The 15,478-nt window shown below is 42.3% G+C and overlaps 1 protein-coding gene across 1 annotated transcript in view; it reads left to right on the top strand.

Moving 5' to 3' along the window:
* TXNRD1 (thioredoxin reductase 1) overlaps nucleotides 1-15,149 on the top strand; it is a 40,775-nt gene extending 25,626 nt beyond the window's left edge. The window contains 4 exon segments of the mRNA XM_005899071.3: nucleotides 557-664; nucleotides 3,791-3,886; nucleotides 7,842-7,976; nucleotides 13,280-15,149. Of these exon segments, the coding sequence (XP_005899133.2) occupies nucleotides 557-664; nucleotides 3,791-3,886; nucleotides 7,842-7,976; nucleotides 13,280-13,342 (402 nt within the window). The 3' untranslated portion in view covers nucleotides 13,343-15,149.
* The last annotated feature ends 329 nt before the right edge of the window (nucleotides 15,150-15,478 follow it).

Genomic DNA, 15,478 nt, shown 5'->3' with positions numbered 1-15,478 from the left:
GCATAAGAGTGCATTGAGAATATGTACTATAGAACCACTTTCTTACTTGAATTTTAAAGCCACGCTGATATTTCCACTATTGATGAGAACTGCGACATTGCTCAGTTAATTTACATAGCTTTTTCTGTATATTAAATTATTATCATAGATTTCTAAAAGTGAGGTTATTGGGCCAAAAACTGTAAAATGTTTTTATGGCTCTTGATTTGTATTACCTAATTGATTTTCCAGTAAAGTCTGTTAACTTCTGCATTAGTAATAGACTTACAACATTGGGTGCACGAGGATTGTTTTTGCTTTATTTAACGGAGAGAAAGCATGTGCTTATCAACATGAGTTGATAGCTGGATGAGAAGCCGCATGAGCCTCTTATTCATGACTAGTCTTGACAGAATGTAAACCTCTGCTGAAATATTATCACATCGGTTAATGGTTCTCAGTACAGTAGGCTTTTATTAGTCTACTTTTCTCTCCTCATTTTGAAGTTTTTTGAAGTATATGTTCTTTTGAGTTATAATCTCTCCCATCATAACTCCCTTCCTCTGTTTTGAAACAGTGTGACTATGAAAACGTTCCAACGACTGTTTTCACTCCTTTGGAATATGGGTCTTGTGGTCTTTCTGAGGAGAAAGCTGTGGAGAAATTTGGGGAAGAAAATGTTGAGGTAAGTTTTACTCTTCACTACTTAGTACTCTTTTTTCCAAAATTTAAAATAATTTCTACCATAAAGAGAAGCTGAAAAATAGTACAAAGAACTTTTGTATACCCATTTTCCAGATTCATGTATTAGTAACATTTTGCCCATTTGTTTTATCCTCTTCATAGTCTCTTTATCTCCGTGCATCTGTGTGTATTTCTTTTTCCTGAACCATTTAAGAGTAAGTTGAATGCCCCTTTACCCCTAAATGCTTTAATACTATGAACAAGGACATTTTCCTATCTAAACACATGGTGGTTACTACTTTTTAGACAGTTTACTGTTGATATAATATTGTTATCTGACCTACCTTCCGTTCATCAGTTGATCCAGTAATTCTTGGTTCTGTTTTTCAAAACCACTTTTACTGGTTTCTTTTTATTATTGATATGGTTAAAAAATACAGGGAAAAACTAAAAAGTACCTACATTTCTACTGTTCTATTAGCTTTTTTTTTCTACCATTACCCTTTAATTTATAGCTAATGTTGCCAGTCACTTTTTATCCTATATATAGTCAAGGAAGGGATTCCCTCGTAGCTCAGTTGGTAAAGAATCTGCCTGCAGTACAGAAGACCCAGGTTCAATTCCTAGGCCAGGAAGATCCCTGGAGAAGGAAATGGCAACCCACTCCAGTATTCTTGCCTGGGAAATCCCATGGATGAGGAGCCTGGTGGGCTAGTTTATGGGGTCACTAGAGTCAGGCACGACTTAGCTACTAAACCACCACCAATGTCAAGGAAACTGCACATGAAGTAAACTACTTTTATATACACAAATAATGCCACACAAAGGGTCTGCTGTTTAAATCATTTGGGAAAAAAAGTTTGCAGTAAAACCTTAAAGACCAGATTTGTGAATCAGAGTACATTTTGTAATATGAAAGTCTATTTTAAATTTCTCAACAACTTCTTTTATTCTATATTTTAGTAATAGCATGTAATATTGATCTATCAGGAACACATTATTAGCATTTTTTTCTGGTTATAAGAATAGTATACCCTCATAGGAAATTTTCAAAATATTAAAAAAGGAAATTTTATATATGTATAATTTTGTGTTGGTATACATAGCTTAATTTTTAAAGTGTGATTAAGTTACATGCAATTTTCTGTTGTACTTGACAATTAGTGTTAGATCACAAGCATTTCCCTCTAAAAGCACCATTTTAAAAAATTGCTTTGGCAATATTTCCTTTCAAGGGTGCTACTTATAGTAATTTTTTAAGCCATTTTATTAGATTAATTTCTCACTATTATGAATAGAATGATGAACATCTTTGTTACTCATTGTCTCTATCGCTGATTATTTTCTGAGTATATATTGCTATCAAAATATAATTTAAATTTTAAGATTCTTAATAGTCTATTTTTTCAGATAATTTTTTTGTATTTGTTTGATTAGAATTTGCATTTTTCATTATAAAGGCAAGGCGTTTGAGTTGAAGAAATCTTGAAAAATACAAAGGAAATAGGAAACAATCCCTCATAGACTTATGTTGATAACACAGCTGTTGTTAGTAGTTTTTAAAATCATTTTTTGCCCTGTGTAATTGTCGTGATACTATGATACTATACATTCAGTTTTGTAACCCACATTTATCAAAAAATTTATATCATATTACAAGGTAAAAGAATGTTATATAATGTTTAGATAATCAGTGTGTTTTTAAAATATCCTACCAACATTGTATATTTTGAAACGAGGCTAGCAGTTGAAGGAGAAAAAATCCCGTTAGTCATCCAAGACTTAAATTTATGAAATGTCAGTAAGGATGTCTGTGTCCTTTCATCTGTCATCTCTCCCTCCTTCCTTCCCTCCTTCGATACTTTTGGTGGATAATTTCAGAGAAGGAGATGTCTTTGGAAATATTAAGTAAGAGAACTAGATAATTGCTATAATTGTTCCTGGCACCATACTTGTTTCTTGCCCAAAGTTGTCATTCTTTTGAGGTAACAAGATAGCATTGGTTTCTTTTTTTTTAATGCAAGACGGAAAGTAATTACATGGATTCTGTCTCTCATTTGCTTGAACTTTGTTGTTGTTACGTAAGGTTGATTCATTGAAGGCTGAAGTATAATTAAGGGATGAGATTCTGGCAAAAGAGTTGTCAACTATGAGTTTAAAGTTATTTACCTTCTGACCAGGTTCTTATATGTTCCATGAATTTTTTTGTTTAATAAAAGTCTAATTATTAAAGAGCATCCACTGTCTTCACACCACAACTAGTGTTTGACAGACATACTTCTTGATCAGATCAGATCAGATCAGATCAGTCGCTCAGTCGTGTCTGACTCTTTGCAACCCCATGAATCGCAGCACGCCAGGCCTCCCTGTCCATCACTAACTCCTGGAGTTCACTCAGACTCATGTCCATCGAGTCAGTGATGCCATCCAGCCATCTCATCCTCTGTCATCCCCTTCTCCTCTTGCCCCCAATCCTTCTCAGCATCAGTCTTTTCCAATGAGTCAACGCTTTGCATGAGGTGGCCAAAGTACTGGAGTTTCAGCTTTAGCATCATTCTTTCCAAAGAAATCCTAGGGCCGATCTCCTTCAGAATGGACTGGTTGGATCTCCTTGCAGTCCAAGGGACTCTCAAGAGTCTTCTCCAACACCACAGTTCAAAAGCATCAATTCTTCAGCACTCAGCCTTCTTCACAGTCCAACTCTCACATCCATACATGACCACAGGAAAAACCATAGCCTTGACTAGATGAACCTTTGTTGGCAAAGTAATGTCTCTGCTTTTGAATATGCTATCTAGGTTGGTCATAACTTTCCTTCCAAGGAATAAGCGTCTTTTAATTTCATGGCTGCAGTCACCATCTGTAGTGATTTTGGAGCCCAGAAAAATAAAGTCTGACACTGTTTCCACTGTTTCCCCATCTATTTCCCATGAAGTGATGGGACCGGATGCCATGATCTTCGTTTTCTGAATGTTGAGCTTTAAGCCAACTTTTTCACTCTCCACTTTCACTTTCATCAAGAGGCTTTTTAGTTCCTCTTCCCTTTCTGCCATAAGGGTGGTGTCATCTGCATATCTGAGGTTACGTCTTGATACGATGGGTCTAAATTGTGCTTCTGTCTTCCTAGGTTTACCATAGTTACTTTTGGCCATTGGAATGGACGATTCCATCAAGGGATAACAACAAATGTTACGCAAAAGTAGTCTGCAATATCAAAGACAATGTAAGTGCTATTCATATTTACTCCTTTCTACTGATTTCATTTTATTTTTACTATGCAGCTCTGTTTTGACCACATGATACACATATTGCATTCTTTTCGTATTTCACCTGTGAGTCTCCCCAGCTGTGTGGACGTTACTAGGGTGAGGCCCATGATGACACGGCCTGACTCCCCTCTGCTTGAATGTGTTGTGGGCAGGCAGTCAGAACCAATGAAGCCATTGACTATCTAAAAATAATGACAGAACAAGAAAGGAGTAACCCAAGTTCATATGCTAAGCAGCCAGCAGTAGTGAGAAAGCTGGAAAGGGGGAACTCTTAATTGGGTTCTGATTTTAAGATTTCATTGCTTGCTGCTTTGTGTAACAACTAGTAACAAAGACCTAAGGATAAACCCCCTGACCTCACAGGCTTTGTTTCCATACCTACAAAGTGATGAAGTCATTGGTTTTCAGACTTTCTGACTACTGCCCCCGTTTTCTGTATTGTCACCCGGGACAAGTGTGTGTCTGTGCACATGCTTTGTACGTGTTCCATGTGTGTGATGAGAACTCAGGATTTACTCTCTTAACAACTTTCGTATCAAACTAGCAGCAGTGTTAGTTACATTTATCCTGCTATATATTACACCGCTGGGGCTTCCCAGGTGGCTCAGTGGTAAAGAATCTGTCTGCCATTGCAGATGTGAGTTTGATCCCTGGGTCAGGAAGATCCCCTGGAGAAAGAAATGGTAACCCACTCCAGTATTCTTGCCTGGGAAATCCCATGGATGGAGGAGCCTGGTGGGCTGTACAGTCCACGGAGTGGCAAGAGTTGGACACGACTGAGCACACATGCACACACATTATACCCGGAGTGCTTATTTAGTCTTATAATTGGAATTTTGTACCTTTCGACTAGCTTGATCCATTTCTCCCTTCCCGCATCCCCTACCTCCGGTAACCAGGAATCTGATCTCTTTTTCAAAGTATTAATGACTCTCACAGCACTGTGTTAGTTCCTGGTATAGAACATAAAGGTTTGATTATTTGATATTTTATACATTTCAAATGATCACCACGATAACTCTAGTCTGACTGTATTCCCCACACTGTACATGACTGTATGGTGACTTATTTATTTTGTAACTGGAAGTCTGTACCTCTTGGTCTCTCTTACCTTTGTGGGTTGAATCTTAACGAGAATTGGTATATTTTTAACTTAGTTGAGATCTTAGTTTTCAAAAAGTATCCCCAATAAAAATATAAACAACTAAAAGAATCCATATGTTAATAGTCTAATGAATTCATTTTTTTCATTTTGGGATTTGAGTATAATTAAGTGGTGTATTTGGAGAAGGCAATGGCACCCCACTCCAGTCAGTACTCTTGCCTGGAAAATCCCATGGACGGAGGAGCCTGGAAAGCTGCAGTCCATGGGGTCGCTGAGGGTCGGACATGACTGAACGACTTCACTTTCACTTTTCACTTTCATGCATTGGAGAAGGAAATGGCAACCCACTCCAGTGTTCTTGCCTAGAGAATCCCAGGGACGGGGGAGCCTGGTGGGCTGCTGTCTATGGGGTCGCACAGAGTCGGACAGGAAATGATGTATTGGTTCAGTAACTACTGCTTTACACAGTAGCACAGTTGCAGATTGCTTTTTTGCAGAGCGCAGGGTTCTAGGAAAACCTGGATTCACTACAAAAAAGGTCATCAATAGATGCATTTAATAAACAGACATACTAGGATTACCTCTAGCAAGCTATACAGAATTGACATAGAGAACAGTTTTATGTAGACTTTGTCTGTTTAGATGTAATTTTAATAAAGTTATTTGTATGAGAATGCATTAGATACCGTGCTGCTACAGACAAAAGAGAATGTCACGTGTTCCTGCTGGCAGTCTGGTGTCTAGTAGGAGATACTTTATTTGCATACAGCAGTCAGTGAAACCTCAAAAGTTTCCTTTATATCAAGCAAATCTATTTTAACTGTACCCAGTTCTTTTTTTTTTTTCTTTTACTGCTGTGTCATTTGTTCAAATGGCATTTTTTTATATAATATGAAAAATAACTTAAACTACCAGTGAAAACTCATTTTAATTAAAATAACTGAGGATGGTATTGTTGGATGGTACTGCTGTCAATTATTTTCATAAAAAAGACAGTATTACAAGAGATGAATACTTGTCATTGCTCTTTTGTCATAAGCCATCCTATATAAAAGCTTGCTTCTGGTTTTTGACCATCCCTGGGGCAGGCGGTATTCATTTTGAGTTTGGTTACTTCACAGTGACTGAATGTGCTTGGTTTTAAATAGTACTTGCTTGCTAGGCTTTTATTCTTTTTGTATGCTATACTTTTTATACACAGTGTATTTGAAATTTGCAGAAAGGAATAGGGCAAGTACCTACTGCAGACTCTGACTATTAACATGTTGGTGTATTTGCCCAGAGCTTCTCTTATGAGAGACATACATTTGTGTCATAGAGGCAGTTTATAACACATAGGTGCCCAGTCATGTCCTACTCTTTGTGACCCCATGGACTATAGCCCACCAGGCTCCTCTGTCCATGGAATTTTTCAGGCAAGAATATTGGAATGGGTTGCCATTTCCTCCTCCAGGGGAGCTTCCCCACTCAGGGATCAAACGCTGATCTCCTGCCTTGGCAGGCAGATTCTTTACCCATGAGCCACCGGGGAAGCTCACAGTTTATAATAGGCTATATTTACTTATTGAACATGTAAAATGTGTCTGCCATTACTTAATGGTCTACATGTACTAACTTATTTAAGCCTTGTATAATCCTGTGAAGCACTGTGCTATTGTTATCCCCATTTTATAGACAAGGAAGCTGAAGTGTGGAAGTTAATTGTGCTAGGAGCTGGAATTCAGTCCAAGGCAACTAGAATCCATGCTGTTAACTTCTAGCCCAGTAGTCTTTCACATTCCTTCTTGGTCCTCCACCCCCATTCCTTCCCTGCCCCAGAGACCGCACTCTCCTCACGTTGGGCTGTCTCACTGTTCATACTTTTGTATATTTGCTGCCTATTATGTCCTGTAAACATCATACATCGTGGTTTAAAGGTGGTATCCTCAGCTAAATAGAAGCCTGTACCTTTTCCTTTTTAATCTCACTTTTTGAGATCTATCCGTATTATTGCATTTAAGTCTTGTGCTTTGTTTACCAATTGCACAATCCCTGATTGCCAAAATGAATAAAGGAAGAGTCTAACATGAAGTGGGTCACATACAGAAGGCCCTTCCTGACTGTTTTCAGGGAGCCATTGAACATCAGATAAGGCTCTGCGCCTCACTGCCTGAGCCGCCTCGTCTGTTATAAGAGGGTTGGATTGGGTGGGCCAGCCCAGAGCTCGGAAAGTCTGCACAGTAGAATGCAACAGGTTTCCCTGCTCTTGGCAGGGGTAGCCTGAGTTAGGATTTAGCATTTATCCAAAATTATTCCCACACAGGTATTTCAGAATTGCCAAATATTTTTCTCTTGCTTTCAAAAATGTTTTCACATTGGAAGGCTCTCAGATTCTTCTGTCTACTCCCAAAACTTCAGTTTAAATGGTTTTTTAATTTGAATGGCTGCTATTAAATGTTTCAGCTCCCACAGGTAGTTTACCTGGAGCTTTGAGACAACCGGATAGAGATGAGGGCACCACTGAACAGCCCTTTGAGAACACTTTCCAGAACATTTTGGTGCTTACGGGGTTGCACACATTTTTGCTTTTCCAAAGTGTTTTTCCTCATCACCAGTGGCTGGTTCTTTCTCTTCCTTCTTGCTTAATGTGACCACAGTTCTGTATTAGCCCGTGTTGCAGTACCTTCAACCTACACAGCTTTCAGCAGCAAGCATCAGTATTTCTGAATGGTTTTTTTTTTTTTTTTAGATTAGACTGGAAAAAATATTCCAGGCTGTTAAGGAGGGAAAATTCTACATAATTGTATCACTTTTTTGTATCTTAGGAACGTGTTGTGGGCTTCCACGTACTGGGTCCAAATGCTGGAGAAGTGACCCAGGGCTTTGCAGCGGCGCTCAAATGTGGGCTGACCAAAGACCAGCTGGACAGCACCATCGGAATCCACCCCGTTTGCGCAGAGGTGCGTCTCCACACTTTCTTTTTTATTATTATTTTTTCTCCACACTTTCAATTAAGGCTAGATGGTGCCTGTCCATGTGTGTCGGTCATGTCTGACTCTTTGTGACCCCCATGGGCTGTAGCCCACCAGGCTTCTCTGACAATGGGATCCTCCAGGCAAGAATACTGGAGTGGGTTACCATTTCCTACTCTAGGGGATCTTCCCGATCCAGGGATCGAACCCGAGCCTCTTGTGTCTCCTACATTGGCAGGTGGATTCTTTACCACTGCACCACCTGGAAAGCCCACTAGATAGTACCGTCGTGGCGGATATGCTTTAAATCATTTATCATGTGTCATAAATTATTTTCATGGCAATCAGCTGATGATGACATTCAAAAAGAGCATCAATCCTTGTTATCCCTGAGCTACCTGGAGGCTAATGATGTTGTCTCCCTCGTTAGCTTTCGGTGTCAAAGGATGAGAAAGTGAAGCTTGTGAAAGAAAGAGCAAGCCAATGACAGGAGAACTGATTTCCCAGTGGGGCCTCTGGGTGTCGTGTTTCTCCACACCTGTCAGTGCTCATCCGCGAGCCACTTACTTACCGTGCTACCACTAGGTAGGGCTTGTAGACCAGGCATGCGTCTACACTGGAGAGCCCGGAGGCCGGGGGAGTTACGTGTCGAGAGGCTCAGGAACAGAGCTGAGCAGCGCAGCCTGGAAGGGTGTTCTCGTTTCCTTTGGCTCTGTCTTTTCCCTGAGTGTCTTCCTCTGTACTGTGCCCCTGTTTAGTGACCAGGTCATTATTCACAGAAACCTTTGTATATGTTGTTTGGTTGTGGGTTTTATTTGTTGTTGTTTTGTTTTTGAAAACTTGTTTTTGTGAAGTAAAACTGAATTTCAAAAATGATACATAAAAATTGAAAAGAGAATAGATTTTTAAAAGCTCTTGAAGATTGTGCAGTGTATCTTTTATTCAGTGTCATGACTAAGACTGTCTAGGGAAGGAGAGGAGCCAGTTAGTGTCATTCTTTTTCAAAAATAGTATGTTAGTTTCTTGGGGCTGACATAACACACTACTGCAACTTAGGCGTTGAGAAACAACAGGAATGTCTGCTCTAAGAATGCTGGAGGCCAGAGTCAGAAAGCAGGGCCATGCTCCATCCAGGGCCTCTGGAGACGAGGCCTTCCTTGCCTTTACAGCCTCTGCCTCTGGCTTCATGTGGCCTCACCTGCTGCGTGTCTGGGTCCACATTTCCCTCCTACTGTAAGGTCATAGATTAGGGCCCCACTGATCCAGCATGGTTTTGTTTTCACTCGGTTACATCTGCAAAGACCCTGTTTCCAACCAGAGTCACAATGTTCACGGGCACTGGGCCTAGGACTTGAGCTTCTCTTTCTGGAGGACTTTATTCAACCCACGACGGTGGGTATGGTTAAAAGTCTAGGATACTTTAAAACAACAGTCATCTTCAACCGGGATAAAGACATCCCTTCCCAACTTGGTTATGCGAGTGTCTAGTTTTTTAATCTGAATTTGATTCTCAACAGACTGGTTAAAAGGCTGACATGAGCGTGGCTCCTGCTGCCTCCCTTGGTCGTGTCATGTCGTGTTGTGACATGACCCAGTGGCAGCACACGGCACTGTCTGCGGGCTTTCTGCCAGCTGGGCAGAGAGGTGCAGTGGAGAAGACAGGCGTCCCTGTGAAGTCCAGGCCCGCAGAGAGGTCAGCCAGAGGCCTGTCCCCGCGGTGCACCTGGCATGCTGGAAACCCTCCTGAAGCATTTGCCGCTGTGCATCTCCATTTGTTGTTTCTTTTATAGCTTTGAAGCTCAGAGGTGAACATTCACTCTGTTCATAGGGCTTTTCTCTTTGTCTTGTTTCCACGGTGGCAACTGATTAATGAGATTAAAAAACTGGCTGCCGTTGTCTCCCTCTGAGTGCGTTTGTTGTGCAGCTGTGTGCCTAGCTCCGTGCTGGGTGCTGGGGAGCAGCAGGGGTTTGAGTCAGAGCAGCGAGGCGGGTGAGGGAAGGGCCGGGCACACATCTGGGTGGTGGGTCCCAGGCTCAGGACAAGTGCACAGTGGCGTTTGGGGCAGGAGGGTTGGGGGGCAGTTCTCACACAAGAGGAGAAGAATGCATTTGTGTCAGCCAGTCCAAGGGAGCACCAAGTACGAGAACCCTGTGTGGCAGAGATCGTGGTTTATTCCAGGACCTGAAGGCCCTCAGGACTGCTGTCGCAGTGCCACACCAGCTGTGGGTGGTTTGTACCATTTCTATAAAAGAATCTGGGTGATTGCACAACCTTTGGCTCCGAAGTAGTTGCCTACAGGAGTTGATGCATTCCTCGGTGGAGGCTTTGCTTTTTTGGAGGAAAATAGTTTGCACAGGGTTTCCTTCCGGAGTCGCTGTGGGAGGAGGAGAGACTACTGGTGTTTTGACTGAAAGCCCCTTGTTGTCCGTGAGAGAGGGACTCTCAAGGCCTGAGGAGTCAGTGACGCATGAGCATTATTCAGTTTGAGGCTGGTGTGTTGGTTATTTATCCTGGACCTCTGAGCAGTAATAATTGAAGAGGAAACTGATCACATGTGATTTTGAGTAGCAATTTCAACTAATTAAGTTTATCTGTAGAGAAAAAATAATGGCTTAAGAAGAAGGAGCATCAGAGACAAGACCTGTGAAATATCTTAAATGAACTTTAGTGCCAAACATCAAAAGTTTTGTTTCATTAATAGTCAACATAATCACAGTCTGCAGTGAGTGGGGTGGGGGGATCTTGTGAGGCTCGGAGGGCTTGGCTGGGTAAGAGACGTACGTGCCTCCCGTAGTGTTGATTTACCCTTTTGTGAGCGTGTTCTTTGTCCTGGGATCAAGAAGCTGCCTCTGCCATTTTTTTCAAGTATATTTTTAGGACAATTCTAAATCAGGTCTGTGCGTATAAGATCCGTGTAGGAATTGACCCTGTTTGTTTTTTTTCCGTATAGACTAACCAGCAATGGCGGTTTGGCTTCCCCGTGTCTTTAACGTGTTTCCAGTAAAAGAGAAGTAGATGAGAGCTCTTTCTTTCCCCCTTCATTTCTTTCCATTTTTGATGGGTTTAGTTTTTTATCCACACATCCTACAAGTTCTATTTCTAAATTAATTCCTGAGAAATAAAACATAAGCTTGCAAATTCACAAGCATGAAATTGGCTTTAATGTATTCCCTTGCTCATTATTTTTCTTCCTTTAAAAAATTGGAAAGAGAGCATGTTTGATGGTATTTTAAATTGCCTGTAATACCAGCTTCCGAACACAGCTATTTTCATTAATGCATATTATCTTGCTGTTCTCACCCATAGTCACACATTTTTTTTAAACAACGAGTTATATTGCTCTTCAAAGAAGAGTTGTACTAGTTTATAGTGTCATCAGCTTTGAATTTGAGTGCTCGTGAAAATGTTGCAAAATTCAGTGTAACTTTTTCTGTAATAAGTTTAAAAGAAAGGACTATTTCAAGCCTTTTCACATATCTTTGTTAATAAGGATGAACTTCTTATAATTATTATTTTGGGGAATGTGAATTGTTCTCACATTTTCTTCTGGGTTCATACTTTAAATGTTTTACTAGCCATTATTACTTGGGTCTGACTTTTTTTGCAGTGCTGCTGGTAAATTGGCATAGAGGGGGAAGAAAAGGCTTTGTCACTGCTTTAAGGCTAAATAGACAAGGATTTTTCTCAGTATTGTTCCTCCTTTACACAGAAGTGTTTTCCCCTCTTATTCACGAGTGTTTTTGATGCCAATTCCTATTGCTTTGACCTGTAGAAGTCAAAACAGCCGCAATTTCTTGTGCTTTCCTCTTTGTATTAAAAATCAGGAAACTAGATATTTCTTGAGAATCAAAGATGCAGCTGACCAAAGAGGGTGCTGGCAATAAGTCTTGCTTCCACTGGGGACTCTTCCCAAATCAGCCATGGCTTCTTGTCTCAGTGAGACACTCGCTGGCTCGCTGAAGTGAAGTGAAAGTCGCTCAGTCGTGTCCAACTCTTTGTGACTCTGTGGACTATACGGTCCATGGAATTCTCCAGGCCAGAATACTGGAGTGGGTAGCCTTTCCCTTCTCCAGGGGATCTTCCCAACCCAGGGATCGAACCCAGGTCTCCCACATTGCTAAACACAAAATTACTTTATGTTTTCATGCCTGAGCAGCATGGATAGTCAGTTTGGGTGTGGTTTTGTTTTTGCCTGTATGCCTTGTGGGGCTTTGAGATCATCACGGATCAGCTGCAGCCCAGCTCCCATGCTCTCGTCACTCCAGGACCCAGCTGACGGGGCAGCTTCTTCTGGGGCCACTGTGGCTTAATGGCAGAGAGACAGGAGGTGCAGGAAAAGCACCTTGGTGCTCAGGGCTTGTGTTCCCAAGTGATGCTTTCCACTTCCCCACCTTGGCCAGAGCAAGCCCCTGTCCCCGACATCCCTGTCCAGTAGGGCAGGAATGTATAACATATGTCCATACAGGGTCATCACAGGGAGGTGAAGGCACCATTTGTTTTGGAAACAGAAATATCACAGTAGGGTTAACACGAAGAAGGATCAGATTTGACAGAAAAGAAGCAAGATACCTAAGACTTACTAATTTATGACATATCAACAGTAGTGGAAATAGAGGAATTAAGAATCAATTTCAAGCGCATGGCCTGAGCAGCCAAGTAGTGGTGATGCCGATCACCGGGAGGAGCTGGGTTAAGGGAAGACAGAGGGTCAGTGCTGGACAGAGTTAAGTCTGAAGAGGTGTGGGTCCGGTCTTACTGTCATGGAGCTCAGGAGAGACGGTGGCTGGAGAGGCCCAGCCTCAACGGATCTCTCCAGCCAACTCAGTCTGCCTGAAAGGGAGTAGTCGACTGAAGGAGATCATGATAAGAGTGTCTAAAGGGAGAGAGCTGAGGATCAGCTCAGGAAGGGGGACACACACGGGGTTCTAACCACATTATGAAGCTGTCTGAGCTGGGTGGGCACAAGGGTATTTGAAATAGTACACTTTATTCCTTTCTGTGTATCCAGAATATTTCATGGCGTGTTTCTTTCAGAGAATTAATAAGCAACCAGAGAGATTGTTTTAATCACTTCATAAATCACATGCTAATAATAAGTGCTTTATTAGGTAGAGCCTACATTTTCTCTGCTTTACCTTGGTGAAATGCTTACCTTGGTCGTATTACCCCTCTGTTGTGTACATTTTAAGTACTCGGCCAAGTCATCCTTTGTACATATGGTGTTATCTCAACTCCTCTGCTAACTTCCACCCCAGTGTCTGAAACTCTCATGTTGTCTCCGCCCCTGCAGGTGTTCACGACTCTGTCGGTGACCAAGCGCTCCGGGGGAAACATCCTCCAGACCGGTTGCTGAGGTTAAGCCCCAATGTAGATGCTGCTGCCTAGACTCCAAACCACTGATGTGTTTCTTGCCCAAGTCCAAGGCGAAGTGCTGCGAAAGGCTCTCGGGTTTGGCACCTGCGTGTCCCGTGCTTACACTCCTCGAGGCCCCCTTGGATCTCACGGGTGGGAGGTGATTCGTGGAAGGCAGGCAGCATTGCATTGGGGTTATTGTGATGGACTGAAAACTGGCTCTTGGCAGAGCATCAGAGCGATGCGTCCATGAAGTCACCAGCCCCAAGCCCCTCGTGGTGGGTGGTGATGGAACCGTCAAAGCAGTTTTCTCTTGGCCTTTCCTTTGTGGGTTTTCTTACGCTCACCGTCAAGCTTTCTAATGTTGATTCTTTTTTCACTTTTTCTTCTCGGTGTTAGTGGTACTAGAGATGATAGCAAACAATTTTGGTCCAAAAGCAAGTCATGGCTACCATGTGCACATACAAGCGACTCATCACCGGGAAAGCATGGGGAAGCTCCCAGGCTCGTCCTGGGAGAGACCGCCTTGTGGCCCACGTCTCCTCCCAAAACAAGGGAAGCACGGTTGGCCAGTTTGCTCACATGCCACACCACTGGTGATTGTTTCTAGTTCTGTTTAGAAGAGGCAGTGGCTACCCGGCCAGCCTATCTGAAGGAGTCTCCACCGCAGAGGACTCGGTAGTGCCGTGTGGTTTCCACATTCTTCATCATGGAGGCAGATGTACACCTGAAATGGGGAAAAACAAAAGATGTCTTTATTTAGCCTGTTGTGTGCTGGTCTAAGTGAGCTGAGATCTGTTGCAATGGAAAACATTTAGCGCTTGTTTAAAACTGTTTTGGGGAGTAGCTTTGGCTTTAAGCTGAAATCACAAGATACCACAGCTTTATTTTTCATGTGTGCTAGGTATCTATCCCTTCGAGAACTACATTCATAGGAAAAAAGCCTCTCTACACTTGAAAATTTAACTTTTGTGGTAATTGCTTTGCTTTTAAAAGGAAGCTGTTAATATCATAATTTATTATTTTTGAACACAGGTGGATGTGAAGGATTTTCATTTAAAAACCAAGTGGGTTTGACTTTTTCTTTTGACCGTACTTGGTGGAATTTGGGCAGAAGTGTTCATGCTCTGCCAGCATTCCAACTCGGATTATCACAAAGAGGTATTAACCCTGCAGTTAGAGATTTCCGGCTACAGCTACTGACCGTGCGTTATATCTAGGCCGTGTCCCCTCTGCAGAAGTAGAATGTTAAATATGCTGTGGCCGGCAGGCCTCCCACCAGCAGTTCTTGCAGCCCCCCAGCCCTCTTTTGGGGTCTTCCCTCTGTGTGTCTTTCTCAGCCACAACACTGAGCGGTTGATTCAAAGTCCGTTTCTCGATCACCTCAGGGAACTCGGTGTCTGCCCAGCATTCGGTCAGCAGGGCCCCTGACCTCCCACGGCCCTGCCTCACCCCACCCCATCTGGTTGTGTGGAGAGAAGGGAAAAAGGAAAAAGAGAGGGGAATTGAGGCAGCTGACTGTGTTCGGTTTTATTTATTATTTTTTTAAGTTTTTTATTTTCCCCTCCAAGTCTGCCAATTTCTGAAACTAGAGCACAGGCAATACAGGGTGATCAAGCCTAATCATGTTGTGATTCTGTCTTCTTCGTGGAATGGAATATTCTGCCCCCACAAGAAGAATCCCACCTTATAGACTTGTCTCTGTAATCGCCTGGTGTATTGAAACTCATTAAATTCCATGTATTTTTGTTATAAATATTCTGGAAGAAAAAAAAAAGCAATGTGAAACATTAAAAGGTATTAATATCCACCGTGTTGTGCCTTCTTACTGAATGGTAGTCCCGGGATCGTTTGCCTGAGAACTGAATGGACTTTAGGACTCATGTTGGTGATGCTGAGAATTCGGTGCTCAGTTTCATTGATGCTGCACTGTCGGGCCTGGTCGATGTGCTGAGGTTCATATTTTAGTCTTGTTGACCCCTTGCAGATGGTAGGTAGCGTGTGAGACTTCTCAGCCTCCATATTTGGGGCTTCCCCAGTGGCTCAGTGGTAAAGAATCTACCTGCAGTGTGGAAGACCCAGATTCGATCCCTGGATCAGGAATATCCCCTGGAAAAGGGCATGGCAACCTACTCCA

Source organism: Bos mutus, chromosome 5 (assembly GCF_027580195.1).
Source record: "Bos mutus isolate GX-2022 chromosome 5, NWIPB_WYAK_1.1, whole genome shotgun sequence".
NCBI lineage: Eukaryota > Metazoa > Chordata > Mammalia > Artiodactyla > Bovidae > Bos > Bos mutus.
This window is presented reverse-complemented; position numbering and strand designations above follow the sequence as displayed.